At 36.9% G+C, this 19,102-nt stretch overlaps 1 protein-coding gene and 1 long non-coding RNA gene across 3 annotated transcripts in view; one reads left to right on the forward strand and one right to left on the reverse strand.

The window, feature by feature from the left end:
- LOC141584616 (uncharacterized) overlaps positions 1-19,102 on the forward strand; it is a 572,621-nt gene that overhangs the window by 451,967 nt on the left and 101,552 nt on the right. The gene's annotated exons all lie outside the window — the stretch shown is intronic.
- The window catches only part of HNMT (histamine N-methyltransferase), a 49,117-nt gene that overhangs the window by 2,216 nt on the left and 27,799 nt on the right, over positions 1-19,102 (reverse strand). Inside the window, exons 4-6 of one of the 2 annotated variants that reach the window (XM_010330496.3) lie at positions 9,185-9,292; positions 8,010-8,140; positions 5,279-5,372 (exon numbers count right to left, since the gene is read on the reverse strand). In XM_010330496.3, the coding sequence (XP_010328798.1) occupies positions 5,279-5,372; positions 8,010-8,140; positions 9,185-9,292 (333 nt within the window). Of the gene's footprint in view, positions 1-5,278; positions 5,373-7,574; positions 7,922-8,009; positions 8,141-9,184; positions 9,293-19,102 lie in introns of those variants that run through there. The other variant, XM_074399738.1, reaches the window with a different exon arrangement.

The raw sequence follows: 19,102 nt of genomic DNA on the forward strand, positions 1-19,102 counted from the left end.
TTTAAGAGTAAAAATTAAAATGGAAAGAAAGAGCACAGTAAATGATGATTTATTCAAAGCGATAATTTTTTACTCTCATCCCTATATAAAACGAGATGCTGCTTTGGGCTGACAATAACTAGGTGGATTTCTATAAATCTTGTCCCCAAGTTTAGAAGACATTTTAGCAATGTTTGTAGTATTTAATTGAAAATCTAGCCCTGCAGAGAAGCTAAGAAAAACCTTATCTGAGGGAGACAGACATGAGCTGAACTCTTCTTCTGCTGCTTTATGAATGAGATGAGACTTGTTGTCTAGCCTCTCAGAACTTCGATTTTCTCATCTGTAAAATGGAGATTATCATACTTATCTTGAATGCAACCAAAAGCATTACACGAGATAATTTAAGTGAATTATTGCATAATGGTAAGCACGTGAAAGATGTGTAATAAGTGCTTATAAGATAAATGAATTAGTTTGCTAGTGTATTTCCACTGATTGTAATCTTGAGACTAAAAGAGCAAACTTGCTATTCAAAAATATATAATAATAGGCCGGGCGTGGTGGCTCACGCCTGTAATCCCAGCACTTTGGGAGGCCGAGGTGGGTGGATCACGAGGTCAAGAGATCGAGACCATCCTGGTCAACATGGTGAAACACCATCTCTACTAAAAATACAAAAAATTAGCTGGGCATGGTGGTGCGTGCCTGTAATCCCAGCTACTCAGGAGGCTGAGGCAGGAGAATCACTTGAATCCGGAAGGCGGAGGTTGCAGTGAGCCGAGATGGTGCCATTGCACTCCAGCCTGGGTAACAAGAATGAAACTGTCTCAAAAAAAAAAAAAAAAATACATATATATATATATATAAAATGAGAGTTTATACTTATGGGCCTTCTAATAATATATGCATATTATATACACAGTGAGTAGAGGGAAGTAATAAAGAGCATGGTCTTTAAAACCCAACTGCCTGAGTATGAAGCCTGGCTTTCCCTCTTACCAACTTTATGAACCCATGTCTCAGTTTTATCATCTGTTAAACAGGGGTGATAATATAATAAATTCATAGACTGCTACAAGGATTAATTGAGTTAGTAAAGTAAAGGCCCTTCGAACCATGACACATTAGTTAATGTTGCTCAAGTGTTAAACTGGACTTGGCAAAAGCAATATAAGAGGCAACCTATACTTTCTATGTGCTCGTAGGATTAAATGTCTTGAGGTTTTTTCTGGTTCCCAAGTCCCCTTTATGGTCTAAGGAGAGTAACTGACTCTCCAGAAAAATACACAATACATATCCACACAGTTCTGAATGTGATTATAGAATGCTCAAAGACCCTTGGCTTTCATCCACAGATTAAGCTAAATTTCCCAGATTAATTCAACCCAAGAGATTATCTAAGACAGATAATAGGCTAAGTAATAAATAGCCTAAGACAGCTGATGTGCTACTACTATGTCAGAAGAGGGAGAGCTAACTGCAGGATATGCTCTAGGAGAAGGTGGAATTGGAATGAAGAGAAAGAATAAAACCTCTGTTCAATGAAAGTAAATGAGGGTTGTATTTATTAAAAAATCTTTCATTCCAAAGACAGTGGATTGTCTTCCCAAATAAGAGTTTGCCAGCAAACAAGACATTACAAGAAAATAAGCATTTCAGTGGTTGAAGAGAGGCTCTGTTATCATCATCATTATTATTTTTAACCTAGCAGAGAAAAAGGAACCAAATACTAATGGCAGAAAATTTGCTGGTGTCAGTGCTGTGACTCGGTGCCATTTCTGAGCTGAGCAATTACGCACTCCCTGACTGATGCATTATCATAATGGCTCTCGGTGGGCACAACATATGGTGTTACTTTTGTTTTCAACATAATATAAACCAGATTCTTTTTTCTCACTGCACTAAAAATAACACACAATGATTTGCCTTCTTCCTTAGTCAGGTAAGGAGAAGACAGACAGAAAGCGTTAGCGATCTCCTTCTGGCTCATCTCCCTTAACCTGACAGGCCACCTTTTAAATAGCAATGCTCCCAGCAATGCTAGGCTACAACATTTGCAGAAAAAAACATTTCTTTGACATCATTTTAGTGTGGGATATTCCACGTTTACTTAAGAAATCCAACTCTCTTGTTCTTATGTCTCTTCTTTATTATCCCCAAATCAAATGTCTTTCATCTCCATTATCAGGAACTTCTGCTAGTTATCACTAAATGACTATCTCTTGAGTTGAGGTAGTTCTGTAATGGATATTTAGGAACACAGAGGAAAGGTTGATTTCTGTCAACCAACATGTATTTCAATAGGATGACCTGTAAATGTTGTCATTTAATTCTGATTTCAATTTCGTTTTCTTTCCCTAATAAGTTTTACTTGTTTGTTCTTCACTGCTTTTGTCTGGCTGCTTCCATTTGCAGTGTGTGTGTGTGTGTGTGTGTGTGTGTGTGTGTGTGTGCCTTTTTTATTGACCTTTTTATTCCTATTTATTAAACTCCATCTGCAAATATCCAGAACTTCCTGTGTTCTCTGATTTCATCAAGTCAGTTTTAGCTGAAATATATTATCTTTTTTTGGATGTATGTTCAGAGCTTATTGTAGTTCTGATATCATAAGGCAGAAATAATAAACAATTATTCAGCTTAATTAAAACATATTTACTGAGTATTGCCTTTGTGCCAAAATCTTTACAAAGATCTAGGAACAGAGATGAGAGACACTCCTCTAAACAAACTCTTCTGAATCTCCCTATATGCCTCCCTATATACCATGAGTACTCAGTTTTGTGCACTGCAGAGCAGTTATGGAGGACAATATTACCCCGAAACAAATGTGCAGGATACTTCTCTTTTAGATAATTATGAGGCAAATTCAATTTAGAAAGTGACCCAAAGAATCTTGATAAAAACAGAAACTAGTGTGAACGAATGTGGTGTAGGTATTCCAAGTTCTAAGACAATATTCAACTTTAGAAAACGTTTCAATCTGTTGAGCAAATGAAAAATGGCATTTCAAGAATTATAGTTCTGGCAGAGAAGGCAAGGTAGGCAATGGTTCCTAAACAGGGGTGACGATGGATGTAGATGGAACACCTCGGCTGATGAGGTTTCTCAAACTTGTTTTCTATTCACAGGCTAGTCTAGCAGATAGGGATTTGAAGTTACATCATTGAAAGAAAACAGTGACTAGTAATTATGTGGATCATTCCTATTTGCCTTCACTGATATCGATATGAGAAAGCCTAATTGAAAATTTCTTGTGACCAAATTTGTTCCCAATGTTGGAAACTAGACTTGATCTATTTTTCCAAAAGCCGACCAACATATTTGTATTGGGTATGTTAATATAACAAAGCAATTATTGCTATTTTTTAAAATAGAAACCTACAGTCACCTTCATATATCAAGGAGGCAAAATAATTTCTCTCAGGGAAATGTGTTGTTGTTAAGACAGGTTCCTGGGTGCACAGGTTTATCTAGATGATAGAAACAGAACAAAAGGGAATTAAACTGCTCTGTAAGAGGGTTGCGGGGTCAACTGGTAATTCTGTTTTTAGCTCTCTGAGAAATTTCCATACTGCTTTCCACAATGGTTGAACCACTTTATACTCTCACCAACAATGTACAAGTGTTCCTTTTCTCCGCAACCTCATCCGCATGTGTTATTTTTTGGCTATTTAATAATTGTCATTCTGACTGACATGAGATGGTATCTCATTGTGGTTTTAATTTGCATTTCTCTAATGATCAGAGATACTGAGCTTCTTTTCAAATGCTCGTTGGTCACATGTATGTCTTCTTCTGAGAAGTGTTTATTCATGTCTTTTGCTTACTTTTTAATGGGGTTGTTTATTTTTCTCTTGTAAATTTGTTTAAGTTCCTTGTAGATGATTTGTCAAATGCATAGTTTGCAAATATTTTCTCCCATTCTGTAGCCTGTTTACTCAGTTGATAGTTTCTTTTGCTGTGCAGAAGCTAGTGAGTTTAATTAGATCCCATTTGCCAATGTTATCATTGCTTTTGGTGTCTTTGTCATGAAATCTTTGCCTGTTCCTGTGTGCAGGATGGTATTGCCTAGCTTGTCTTCCAGGGTGTTTATAGTTTCAGTGTTTATAATTTTTGTATATAGAACAGGAGCCCAGCTTCAGTCTTCTGACTAGAGCTAGTCGGTTATCCCAGCACCATTTATTCAATAGGGATTCTTTTCCCCATTGCTTGTTTTTGTCAGCTTTGTCAAAGATCAGATGGTCCTAGGTGTGTGGCCTTATTTCTAGGCTCTCTATTCTGTTCCATTGGTCTCTGTGCGTGATTTTGCACAGTACCATGCTGTTTGGTTATTGTACCCCCCTGTAGTATAGTTTGCAATCCCACTACTGGGTATATACCCAGAGGAATATTAATCATTCTGTCATAAAGACGCATGCACATAGTGTTCATTGCAGGATTACTCACAGTATCAAAGACATGGAATCAACCTAAATACCCGTCAATGACAGACTTGATAAAGAAAATGTGATACCTATACACCATGGAGTACTATGTAGACATAACAAAGAATGAGATCATGTCTTTTGCGGGAACATGGATAGAACCAGAATCTATTGGCTTTAGAAAACTAATACAGAAGCAGAAAACCAAATACTGGATGTAAAGATTGCTGAATACAAGAGATAATAAATGCTGACCTCAACCATGTCAATGTTTCATTATCTAAAAATGTTCACTTGTGTTCTCTGTGTGATACTTACTATATCCCTGTAAGCAACTGGACATGCTCACATGCCTCCTTGGAAAATAAAATACCAAGACAAAACACAAAACAAAACAAAACAAATGAACTGTTTATGATAGGCACTTGAAAAAAACCTATGGTGAGCAGTTGATCATGGCTCTAAGAATGTGAATTAATCAAATATGATGACATCTGAACTATTTAAACTTTTTATATTAATAAACATCACAGAGGGAAAAGTGACATTTAAATGACAAAGTAAAATATTTACTATTTTTAGTCTCATTTAAAAACTTGTGTCAGTTGAATTTGCTCTAAGCTATAAAAAGGAATTCATATATAGAAGACAAAGACATATTTTCCCAAAAGAAAGAATATTTACTTAATTCTAAATTGAGAACTGTTTTGAATGACTTCCTTAGTACTGTGAAAATTAACTGGCAATGATTAGAGGCCAAGGCAAGAATTTCATAGTGAAGACAAAATATGTAAGCTTCCTTCAAACACAGGAATCCATGCATATGTGTACTATTGCTGTTTTAAAATTCGGGGTGAATGAAAATAACTTACCTGACACAAGAATAATGAGCATCTTAGCACTGGTGCCTAAGAGACTATGGAAGAATTTCAGGGTAGCTGGGACATCTTTTACATAATACAGCATCTAGAAAGGAGGAAAAAGAGAAATGAGATGCTTCTCTATGTTGAAGTCTTTATTGCTTGGGCTAGATACTCCTAGAAAATTTGATTTTCTAGTTGAGTGAATTTTTACCCAATAAAACACTTAAGAAATTTATAGATCAAAGACATTGCATGGAGACATAGAACAATAATGTGAGAAAATATTTGGGGAAAGGGAAAAATATGATATTTGTTCGACTAGAGTCAAATGGTTTTAAATTTACTCTTTCTGGCTTCCATAACACAGACATTTATAGCTGGAGACACTTAGTCACCATTCCACATGGGGACATGAATCCTATGTCTATTCTATAATACAGGAATTGCAGTTCTTCTGGGAGAAAATGGTTCCAGCACCATAAAAACAGACCCCATTTCATGGAATATTGCTTTATAATTAAGCCCTTTGCACTAGCTTCTCCATATGCTCACAGATGCTTTTTTAAAATCACAGAAAATGTGACAGGCTCCGATGATGACAGATTCTCTAGGAAGCTGGACTAAATAAAGCATGAGGTTATCTTCTTGGACCCAGGGTGTTTAGGGGTCAGTCCACCCATCTTTAATGATTCTGAACCAATCCCTAGTGAAGTACAGGCCTTTCCACCCAACACACAGAGCTTAGACTTATGCATTGGCAGGGGAAATTGTCCCCCATAGCTTGCATCTTTGGACCCCACCCCCATAAACACTTCTTGTATCTCATCTTCATCTTAGTTGGACAAGAATTCAATATTCCATATAGCGCATCCTTACAGAACTCATTGCCTAAAGGAAAAGTACTTTAGCTATGCCTCTTTCGTAAGAATGAATGAAATAAAATGGACCTGACTTGTACATGGCTCATGGTGCCTTAGGGGCCACACTTCACATTTTCCACCAGAGGCACCATGGGCAGGTACCCAAATATAGCGAAGCAATATGATGGCTAACAATCTACGATGTGACCTGGCCAGAAATGCAGAAGTACGCTATAGAAGGTGCCTTAAATTTTTCTCGAAGACAGTGAAATTTTCAGAATTGACAGTGGGGTTGTAAAAGTATCATGAGAGTGTGAGGACTGTAATGAGGAATAGAGAGGCAGAGATGCTGCACAGAAAAGTGGGGCATAGGCAGAGATGAAGAGAGAGGAACAGGATAGTGATGCAGAGGGAGACAGACTTGCTGTAAGAAAGAAGGAACAAACACAGAGGTTTTGAGAGAAATAGGAAAGAGAAGCTGATTCCTGAAATCAAATTTATAACAAAGAATGGGATCCAGTGATAAGCAGAGGGAGTGGTTTTTGATAAGAGGAGATTTTTGCAGTAAGACGGAAGAAGGAGATGATGGCAGAAGTGCAGTTATGTTTGCAAGGTTAGCGGGTGAAAAACGAGCTTCCATCTGATAGTTTCTGTTTTCTCTATACATTATGAAGTGAGGTCATCGTTCACAATGAATGGTCTGGGAGAGATTGCAGGAGTAGTAAGGAGAGAGAGGAATTATGAAATAGTTATGAGAGGAAGTGAGAACAAAAACAAGTCTAGCAGGGAAAGATGTTGGCTTGCTGGACAGTTAGAAGTACTACCTGACAAAAGATTTTATCAGCGAAAGGAGCAGAGACATAAAATTGCCTGCATATGACGAAATTGGAGTATTTCTTCCTTTGACTTCTTGTAAGTTTATTCCTTTGGGTGACTATCATTGTAGACCAGGAAGAAAAATAGTGTTTTATTGTCAATCAAGTAGTATTTTCAAAATAGGCACATCTCCTGATGATAGCCAACTTCCAAAACCCATATATACATCTCTTATGCTATTCAGAAATATTAATTATCTATGGAAATCCAGCCCCATGCTATCGACTCAGTAGTCACTCCCTTTCTATGACATGTATGAGTCAGTTTGTTGGATCTGGATGATGGAAGTAAAAATTTGTTAAACTGAGGCATTACTTAATCTGCCCCTGTGACCATATGTCCACTACAGAAACACTCTGGGACATTGGTCCACACAAACCATTAGAGCCACTACAGAATATGTTATGATGCTATCATTCTCAAATCTATATATAAACATCCAATGGTATAAAAATAAAGACTGGGTGCAGTGGCTCACCCCTGTAATTCCAACACTTTTGGAGGTTGATGTGGGAAGATCACTTGAGCCTAGGATTTCAAGATCAGCCTGGGCAACATAGTAAGACCCTATCTCTACAAAAAATAAAAAAATTAGTTGGCTGTGGTGGTGCACACCTGTGGTCCCAACTAACCAGGAAGCTGGAGTGGGAGGATGGCTTAAGCTCAAGCAGTTGAGGCTACAGTGAGCTATGATCATGCCACCACACTCCAGCCTGGGTGACACAGTGAGACCCCTATCTCAAAAAAGGACATAAGAATTAAGCCAGCATTTTTTCAAATGAATAACTCTAAAGGCATTACAGAAAAGTGGTTTTTTGAATGTTTAAGAGAATCTTAGTATTATAAACATATTTATACTTTATTTGGACATATCATGGTCACTTGTAAAATTAGACATCAGGTGATTTTCATTTTTCTTTTAAAAGTTAGAATAGTAGGCATTCATTATACATATATCTGAAAAGTCTTCTTTCTGAGTATAAATTATAATACATATTTCTTACCTGAATCATATGAATAAAGTCCCACTTTTGAAGCTCCTTTTTCTCCAATATTCTGCTTTGATATTCAGATGATGTCTCCTTATGCCAAGCAAACTTTATGTTCTTGAGGTTTGATGTCTTGGCTACAAGCTCTAAAATACAGAGAAGAGGTGACACACCATCAATTTTAATTGCAAATGTGGAACCCATTTCCATTTAGAATTTTAATGCAATCAATGTTATATACATAACAGATATAAAGCCCATTTTTCTTTTTTATGTCTGCGAGACCAGAGAGTTCATACTGCTTTTTTTTTTTTCCTAGTATTTAATGAAATTAGAGGTGAAAGAAAGAGTCAGTAAGAAATAATTACAAGAACCCTGGGCAGGCATAGGTTATATTGTCTTAGTGTTAATGGAGAATCAACTGGTGAATTTTACCAGTGGAAAGTGAATACGAAACAGATGATGTTTGTATAATTCAGGAGTAGGCAAACCACAGTCTAGGAGATATATGTAGACTGCTACTTATTTTTGTATGAACTGCAAACTAAAATATATATATTGTTCTACTTCCTGATTTTGTGTCACTGCCATTCATATTTCATGTCATTATATTTTTGAATGTTAAAAAAAAAAAGAAGGATGCTATATCATATGTGAAAATATATAAAATTGAAATTTTAGTGTTTACAATTAAGGTTTTATGGAAACACACCCATGCTCATTAGTTTACCTTTTTTTTTTCTTTTTTCTGCCAACTAATCAACATGACAGGTTAATTAATTGTGATAGAGACTGGATTGACCTTCTGAGTCTAAAATATTTACTATTTGATCTTTACCAGGAAATGTTTGCCAACTTTTATTGTAACCCACTAAACATAAGATCTTAAAATTGATTTAAATAATTCTGAATCAACTAATGAATCTATACCTAAGCATAAAGATCAAAAAGTTATTGTTAATGACAACTGGGGAATGGATAAAGCATCAATAGAAAAGAGGAGTTTCATTATTCACTGTTCACATTCTGAGATGTTTACCTGCCAAGAGTTAATTCAGTTCTTCTCCCAATAAACTTGTGTAGAGCATACCACAGTAACTCTATTACTGATCATTTAAGTTGATTTGTCATTTGAGTTGATAAGGCTTTTGAGATAGGATCTGGTATAGAACACAAGGAGTTAAAGATACCTTTATACTTGGCAATTTGCTCAGCACTTGGCTCAACAACTTCATTGTTGATACAAACTCCCGGGTATTGAGACTGAACTTTGGAGAGAATTTGAAGATCAATTTCACCTAGAAGATAAACATATGGGACAGGTCACATCACTCCAGTAAGAAATAATCAAAAACAATTCTAGCTGATTTATTATCTGCCCTACTTTTACTAGGAAAGCCTAGCATAATTAAAGAATTGTCCAACTGCTTCCCTGCCGTGAGGCCTGTAATGTGAAACATTAGGTTCTAAGTAGGCATAGTCATGTGACTCAAGGAGGGCTGTGAGTGCCATTCATTCATTCATATGATCTTTAATATCTATTACTATATTTCATCAAATCAAAGATGCCATTGATTGTAGAAGGAAATTAACCCGTGTTTTTCTTTCACCAAGTTAGGGAAAAAAAAAACTTTCAATTATAATTTTAAGATTTTATCAACTGAAGAACATAACAATATCAGAGGTATTAAAATATGAAAAAAAAATGCATGTTAGAATTGGTAGAGTAAGCTAAGCCGGAAGAATACAAAAAAAAATGTCAGATTTAAAAAAGGGTACAAGTATATATCAAGTAAAATAAAGAAGAAAAACATGTCAGATATCTGCCCTCATAAACACTATTATCTGTGACACAGACACTGAAACATCCCTGGTTCAATTGAATCAAGGTAAGAAGAGGGAAGAGAACATGTGGGTAGAGAATGAGAGATGAGGCCAGAGTGATGGTGCTTTATCAGGGAAGATCACTTGTGAGCTCTGTCTCTTCCAGGGTAAGTGGGAGTTAGCCCAGAAATTGTGGGGAAGTGAAGATTCTCAGGTATTAGAGACGAGATGACAGACACACAGACTGAAAATAGAGGAGTGTATTCGGAACTACTAGAGTCTGGATTTCTTAGAATATTGAGCAAGGCAGGACCTCCAAGCAAGAGGTGATTCCAGAAAGATATGGAGAGGTGACTGTGAGCAAGGCAGATATTTATTCATTCATTAATTCACCAACTGCTAATTGACTATTTACCGTGATTCAGGCACTGCACTAGGCTCTATGGAATGATTATTATGATTATAAGAAGAGCAGCTAGATCCCTTCTCTGGTGAAAATGCAGCCTGTAAGGAATAGTGTAAGAAAGATGACAATAAGTCAGAAGGACTTGAGTTTTAAACCTGTCTTCTTCACTTACTAGGTATATATGACTTTGGGCAATTTGCTTTACCTCTGCAAGCTTCATATTTTGTATTAGAAAAATAAAAATAATCATAGTAATTTATTAATTGTGAGGGTTAAATGAAGTGATACATATAATGTATAGTGCAAAATAAAGTTGGCACTGATTAAATGTTAGCTGTTCATTATTTTTATTGTTATCTTGAGTCCATCTCTTTGAAAATATCTCTTCTCTCCCTATTGCTGATGCCTCCAACTTAAGTTTTGCACTTTTATTCAATTAGCTTATGATGTTGACCTTCATTAAAATTGAAATACCTCCTGGCAGATTAGCATAGGAAAATGATATCCGTCTTTAACATTTGGCATAAATGACATTAACAGAGCCTTTCCAAGGTTGCACATGGCACACAGCAAAAGCAGAAGTCTCAAGACTGGGAGGTCTGGAAGGAAGAAGATGTGGGAGATAAACCAGGAACAGAAGATGCTAAACTAGGAAAAGAGAGCAGTCCAGGTCATATGAGAGCCCCCAAGTACTGGCAATGGGAGATGAGGTGCATGGTATGTGCGGAGGGAAGAAGGGAGAGTGGGAAGGAGACTGAAATAGAGTATGTCATTTATGTGACAATTTTCTCCAAATCCAGCCCTACCTACATGAAATCATGTATTTCTTCACTGATAACTACAGCTGCCATTTATTTTGGCCACTTACTATTTGCCAAACACTACACCAGGCTCTTTACCTGGAACATCTCATGAATCCTGACAGCAAGTCCCATGATATTATTAATATCCCAACTTGATTAGTTGACTTGAGTATGTTGACATTCAAGGGATATTCATATACCTGAAGTTTAAGGCACATTTGTCTGAATCTACAATGTTTGTTCTAACGACTTCAACTAAGAAGTAGAAAGATAACAAATACTAAAAAGGCACAAAAAGCCCTTTATTCTTCTGTTCAGCAACGATTTTGCAGGGAAAAAAATATATAACTAAGACAAAATGCTGCTAAGAATAGCTGTGAGCCAATGGGAAATAGATTCCTGCTTGCCCCCAGGAGACCAAAAGTTTCTGTTCTTGCCTCCTATTAGCCTCGCCATACATTTCAAATGAAAAAAATTAGCAATTATGAGGACCTCAAATTCAACATTTTGAAAAAGATAACTGAAATGCAATTATATCCCCTCAGGGCTTGATGAGCTCTCCTCCAAAGATGGACCTAGACATTTCAGGTCGGCCTGGCTGGCACAATGTATCTAGCACACTCTGGGACATGTTCAGAGCCAGGCAGTCCCGCCGCCTGGGGCACTGATAGAGGACACAATGCTACAATCACATAACAGCCTCTAGCATGTATGCCCACGTGTGCTGGATTCCTAGCAAAAATCAATTAAGTTTAAGAAGAGGCAATAATGCAACTATTTCCTTAAGAGTCAATTAGAATGTAAAATCTATTTCTGACCTCATACATAGAATGACCATACTTGTTCGTCAGGGACATTTTCATTTTATACCTGTTGCCTTACTGTCCATCTGCTTTGGTTTTTTTGGTCCTAACTTGTTCATTTTTAATCAAATATCATTAGAATTTTAGTTTTGAAAGTAGTTTTTAAAAAGAACTATTTCATTAATTTACTAATGTGAGAAACTTGCTCAATACGTATGAATTTCAAAAACTGCAATTTTCATTGTTTTACCTACTCTCTCCAACTCATTCTCAAAAGTATCCTACATTGGACAATAAATAATACCACTGTGCTCATAAGGCACTTATAGTCTGTGCTTTTTAAAAAATTTCTTCTAAAAAAGAATGGGATACATGTGCAGAACATGCAGGTTTGTTACATAGGTAATGTGTGTCACGGTTGTTTGCCGCACCTATTGATCTGTCTTCTATGTTCCCTCCTTTCACCACCCACCCACCAACAGGCCCTTGTGTGTGTTGTTGCCCTCTCTGTATCCATGTGCTCTCATTGTTAAGCTCCCATGTATGAGTGTGAACATGCGGTATTTGGTTTTCTGTTCCTGGTAGTTTGCTGAGGATGATGGCTTCCAGCTTCATCCATGTCCCTGCAAAGGACGTAATCTCATTCCTTTTTATGGCTGCATAGTATACCATGGTGTATATGAACCACATTTTCTTTATCCAGTTTATCACTGATGTCCATTTGGGTTGTTTGCATGTCTTTGATACTGTAAATAGTGCTGCAATAAACATACATGTGCATGTGTCTTTATAGTAGAATGCATTACATTCCTTTGGGTATTTATACTCAGAAATGGGAGTGCTAGGTCAAATAGTATTTCCGATTCTAAATTCTTGAAGAATTGTCATACTGTCTTCCACAATGGTTGAATTACTTTATATTCCCACCAACATTGTAAAAGTGTTTCTGTTTCTCCACAGCCTCTTCAGCATCTATTTTTTCCTGATGTGTTAATAACTGCCATTCTGACTGCGGTGAGATGGTATCTTATTGTGGTTTTGATTTGCAGTTCTCTGATGATCAGTGATATTGAGGGCTTTTTTCATATATGTTTGTTGGCCACATAAATGTCTTCATTTGAGAAGTGTCTGTTCATATCCTTTGCCCACTTTTTGATTTTTTTTTCTTATAAATTTGTTTAAGTTACTTGTAAATTCTGGATATTAGACCTTTGTCAGATGGGTAGATTGCAGAAATTTTATCCCATTCCATAGGTTGCCTGCTCACTCTGATGATAGTTTCTTTTTTTTTTTTTTAGAAAGGATGTATAGGATTGTTGTTGAATGTTTTTTTTTTTTTTTTTTACAAATATTTGTTTGAATACCTGTTTTCAATTATTTTGGGTGTATATCTAGGAATGGGATTGCTACATTTTTTTTTTTAAAGAATAAAGAAGAGGAAGAAAGAGAAAGAGGAAGAGGGAGAGAGGATGGGGGTATTGCTTTATTGCCCGGGCTAGAATGCAGTCTAAATATGGGTATGCCTATAATTGTCCTTAATAATGGAGACATGAAAGAAAATGAGGGAAGAGAATAGCAAACAAGGAGCCAACCAAGATTTCTTTTAAACTTCTAAGTTGATATGATGTGGTACTGATAAGAGTGTATATTTTGTATATTTAAAGTGGAGAGTTCTATAAATGTTAATTACATTTACTTGTTCCAGATCTGAGTTCAAGTCCTGAATATCGTTGTTAATTTTCTGTCTCATTGATCTGTCTAATATTAATGTCGAAGTCTCCCACTATTATTGTGTGGGAGTCTAAATCTCTTTATGTCTTGTATGTCTGGGTATTCCTGTATTGGGTGCGTATATATTTAGGATCTTTAGCTCTTCTTGTTGTTGCATTGATCCTTTTATCATTATATAATGTCCTTCTTTGCTTCTTTTGATCTTTGTTGCTTAATTGTAACTTCTGCTTTTTATTTATTTATTTTAGCTCTCTGTTTGGTTGGTAAATCTTTCTCCATCCCTTGTTTGGAGTCTTTGTGTATCCTTGAATGTGAGATGGATCTGGATGCAGCATACTGATGGGTCTTAGTTTTTTATTCAAATTGCCTGTCTTTGGATTGGGGGATTTAGTCAATTTAAATTTAGAATTAATAATAATATATGTGAGTTTAATACTGCCATTATCTGGCTATTTTGTCCATTAGTTGATGTATATTCTTCATTATATTGATGCTCTTTTTGATAATATTTTTAGAAAGGCTGATACTGTTTGTTCCTTTCTATGTGTAGTGGTTCTTTCAGAAGCTCTTGTAAAGCAGGCCTGGTGGTGATGAAATCTCTGAGTGCTTGCTTATTCACAAAAAACTTTATTTTTCCTTCACTTGTGAAGCTTAGTTTGGCTGGATGTGAAATTCTGGGTTGAAAGTTCTTTTCTTTAAGGATGTTGAATATTGGCCCCCACTCTCTTCTGGCTTGTAGGGTTTCTGCTGAGAGATCTGCTGTAAGTCTGATAGGCTTCCCTTTGTGGGTAACCTGACCTTTCTCTCTGGCTGCCCTTAGTATTTTCTCCTTCATTTCAACCCTGGTGAATCTGACGATTATGTGCCTTGGAGTTGCTCTTCTTGAGGAATATCTCTGTGGTGTTCGCTGTATTACCTGGAGTAGAATATTATCCTGCCTTACTAGGCTGGGAAAATTTTCCTGAATAATGTCCTGAAGCGTATTTTCCAGCTTGGATTCATTCTCTTCGTCACATTCAGGTACACCTATCAAGCGTAGATTAGGTCTTTTCACATAGTCCCATATTTCTTGGAGACTTTGCTCGTTCCTTTTTATCCTTTTTCCTCTAATCTTGTCTTCTTGTTTTATTTCATTGAGTTGGTCTTCGACCTCTGATATCCTTTCTTCTGCTTGATCAATTCGGCTGTTAAAACTTGTGCATACTTCACGAAGTTCTCCTATTGTGTTTTTCAGCTCCATCAATTCACTTATATTCCTCTCTAAATTGTGTATTCTTATTAACATTTCGTCAAATCTTTTTTCAAAGTTCTTAGTTGCTTTAGATTGGGTTAAAATAAGTTCTTTTAATTCACAGAAGTTTCTCATTATCCACATTTTGAAGCCTGCTTCTGTAATTGGAACACACTCGTTCTCCATCAAGCCTTGTTCCGTTGCTGATGAGGAACTGTGATCCCCCGCTGAGGGAGAGGCGTTCTGATCTTGGGCATTCTCAGCCTTTTTTGGCCGTTTTCCTCCCTTCGTTATAAATTTATCCATCTGTGGTCTTTGAATTCACCGTCTTTGTAATTAGGTTTCTGAGTGGACGTCCAACTTACTGATTCTCAGCGCCGAAATCTGAGCAACCCACTGCACCGACCCAATCAGCGGCATTAAGATTGATGGTGCTTTTCCGACTCTGCACCAAGAACCGTCGCTCCAAGGCGCCGGCAAAACCGCCTCGCCGGTCACAAGAGTCGCGCTGGCGACCCGTGGGGCTCCTCCGCTGGGAATCTCCTGGTGCGTGAGCAACAAGAATTCATGTGAAGGTGTGGCGTCCTCTCATTCTTTGCGCTTTCAGTGGGAGCTACAATCCCGAACTGTTAGTGATCAGCCATCTTGGATCTCCCCCTCTGATGATAGTTTCTTTTGCTGTGCAGAAGCTTTTTAGTTTGATTAGATCCCACTTGCCAATTTTGGCTTGTATTGCAATTGCTTTTGGCATTTTTGTCATGAAGTCTTTGCCCTTGCCTATGTCCTGAATGATATTGCCTAGGTTTTCTTCTGGGGTTTTGATGATTTGGGGTTTTAAATTTAAGTCTTTAATCCATCTTGAGTTAATTTTTGTATGATGTGTAAGGAAGGGGTCCAACTTTCAGTTTTCTGCATATGGCTAGCCAGTTTTCCCAACACCATCTATGGAATAGGAGGGCCTTTCTGCATGTTTTGCTTTTGTCATGTTTGTTGAAGATAAGATGGTTATTAATGTAGGGTGTTATTTTTGAGGTCTCTGTTCTTTTCCATTGATCTATATATCTGTTTTGATACCAGTACCATGCTGTTTTGGTTACTGTATATGTGTAGTATAGTTTAAAGCCAGGTAGCATGACACCTTCTGCTTTGTTCTTTTTGCTTAGGATTGTCTTGGCTATATGGGGGTCTTCCTTGATTACATATGAAATTTAAAATAGTTTTTTTCTAATTCTGTGAAGAATTTCAAAGTTTGATGGGAGTAGCATTGATTCTATAAATTAATTTGGACAGTATGGCCATTTTCACAATATTGATTCTTCTTATCCAAGATGGTGGAATGGTTTTCCAATTGATTTCATCCTCTCTTATTTCCTTGAGCAATGCTTTGCAGTCCTCCTTGAAGAGATCCTTTGCACCCCTTGTTACCTGCATTCCTAGGTGTTTTATGATCTTTGTAGCAATTGTGAATGGGAGTTCATTCAGGATTTGGCTCTGTGTTTGTCTATTGTTGGTGTAAAGGAATGCTTGTGATTTTTTTCACATTGATTTTGTAACTGAGACTTTGCTGAAGTTGCTTATCAGTTTAAGAAGTTTTTATACTGAAATCGAGTTTTCTAAATATACAGCCAAATTGTCTGCAAACAGAGACAATTTGACTTCCTCACTTCCTATTTGAATATCTTTTATTTCTTTCTCTTCCCTGATTGCCCTGGCCAGAACTTCCAATACTATGTTGAATAGGAGGGGTGAGAGAGGGCATCTTTATCTTGTACTGGTTTTCAACAGGAATACTTCCAGCTTTTGCCCTTTCAATATGATATTGGCTGAGTAGTTTGTCATAAATAGCTTTTGTTATTTTGAGATGTCTTTCATCAATACCTAGTTTATCGAGAGTTTTGAACATGAAGAGATATTGAATTTTATCAAGGTCTTTTCTGTGTCTATTGAGATAATCATGTGGTTTTTGTCTTTCATTCTGTTTGTGTGATAGATTATGTTTATTGATTTGTGTATGTTGAGCCATTCTTGCATCCCAGGGATATAGCTGACTTATTGTGGTAAGTTTTTTGATGTGCTGTTGAATTTGGTTTGCCAGTATTTTATTGAGGAATTTCCCATCAATGTTCATTAGAGATATTGGCCTGAAGTTTCCTCTTTTTCTTGTGTCTCTGCCCAATTTTGGTATCAGGATGATGCTGGCTTCATAAAACGTGTTAGGGAGGAGTCTCTCCTTTTCAATTGTTTGCAATAGTATCTGAAGGAATGGTATCAGCTACTCTTTGTATTTCTGGTAGGATTCAGCTGTGAATCCATCTGGTCCTGGACTCTTTTTGGTTGGTAGGCTATTAATTACTGCCTACATTTCAGAACTTGTTATTGGTCTATTCAGTGATTTGACTTCTTCTTGGTCTAGTGTTGGTAGGGTGTAAGTGTTCAGGAATTTATCCATTTTTTCTAGAGTTTCTAGTTTATTTTTGTAGAAGTATTTATAGTATCTTATGATGGTAGTTTGTATTTCTGTGGGGTCAGTGTGATATCCCCTTTATCATTTTTTATTGTGTCTATTTGATTCTTCTCTCTTTTCTTCTTTATTAGTCTCGTTAGCAGTCTGTGTAGTTTGTTGATTTTTCTCAAAAAAAACGGCTCCTGGACTTATTGAATTTTTTGGAGGGTTTTCTGTGTCTATCTCCTTCAATTCTTCTCTAATCTTAGTTATTTCTAGTCTTCTGTTAGCTTTTGGATTAGTTTGTTCTTGCCTCTCTAACTCTTTCCATTGTAATGTTAGGATGTTGATTTGAGGTCTTCAAGCTTTCTGATGGGGGCGTACAGTGCTATAAATTTCCCTCTTAACACTGCTTTAGTTGTGTCCCAGAGGTACTGATACATTGTCTCTTTGTTTGCATTGGTTTCAAAGAATTTCTTGATTTCTGCCTTAATTTTATTATTTACCCAGAAGTCATTCAGAAGCAGGTTATTCAATTTCTAAGTAGTTGTGTGGTTTTGAGTGAGTTTCTTAATCATGAGTTCTCATTTGATTGCACTGTGGTCTGAGAGACTGTTCATTATAATTTTAGTTATTTTGCATTTGCTCAGTGTTTTTCTTCCAATTATGTGGTTGATCTGGAAAGGATTTTATTTCTCCTTTGCTAGTTTGACTGGATATGATATTCTGGTTTGATTTTTTTTCTTTAAGAATGTTGAATATTGGCTCCCAATCTCTTCTGGCTTGTAGAGTTTCTGCTGGAGGTCTGCTGTTAGTCTGATGGGCTTCCCTTTTTAGGTGGCCTGGCCTTTCTCTCTGGCTGTCTTTAACAGTTTTTCCTTCATATTGACCTTGGAGAATCTAATGATTATGTGTCTTGGGATTGATTTTCTTGTGGTGTATGTTAATGATGATCTCTGTATTTCCTGAATTTGCATGTTGGCCGTCTTGTTAGGTTGAGGAAGTTCTCCTGGAAAACATCTTTAAGTTTGTTTTCAGTCTCTCCGGCTCCTTGTACTCCAATCAATCATAGGTTTGATATTTTTATGAAGTCCCATATTTCTTGAAGGCTTTGTTTATTCCTTTTTATTCTTTTTTTTTTTTTCCTCTAGTCTTGTCTGCATACCTTATTCCAACAAGGTGTCTTCAGACTTTGATATCCTTTCTTCTTCTTGGTCAATTCAGTAGCTGATACTTGTGTATATTTCAGGAAGTTATTGTGTTGTTTTTCAGTTCCATCATGTCTTTTATGTTCCTCTCTAAACTTGTTATTCTAGTTAGCAGTTCCTCTAACCTTTTATCAAGGTTCTTAGCTTCTTTGCGTTGGGTTTGAACATGCTTCTTTAGCTCAGTGTAGTTTTTTAATTAACCATCTTCTGAGCCTACTTCTGTCAATTTGTCCATCTGATTCTCCCTCTAGTTCTGTGATCTTGGTAGAGAGACGTTGCAATCATTTGGAGAAGAGGCGTTCTGGCTTTTTGGGTTTTCAGCATTGTTTCATTGATTCTCTTGCAACTTCATGAGTTTGTCTAGTTGTTGTCTTTGAGGCTGATGACCCTTGGATGGGTTTTGTGGAGGCTGTTTATTTTTGTTGATAAGGATGCTCTTGTTGTTGCTTTCTGCTTATTTGTTTTCCTGTGAATGTTTAGATTACTTTTCTGTGTGGCTGCTGCAGTTTGCTGGGGTTCACTTCAGTATCTACCTATTCATCTGATTCACTCCTGCTCCTGGAGCTGTCCCTCAAGGAGGCTGGAGAACAGCAAAGACGTGTGCCTGCTTCTTCTTCTGGGACCTCTGACCTTGAGGGCCACCAGCCTGATGCCAGTAG

The sequence above is a fragment of the Saimiri boliviensis genome, chromosome 5, assembly GCF_048565385.1.
Source record: "Saimiri boliviensis isolate mSaiBol1 chromosome 5, mSaiBol1.pri, whole genome shotgun sequence".
Lineage (NCBI taxonomy): Eukaryota > Metazoa > Chordata > Mammalia > Primates > Cebidae > Saimiri > Saimiri boliviensis.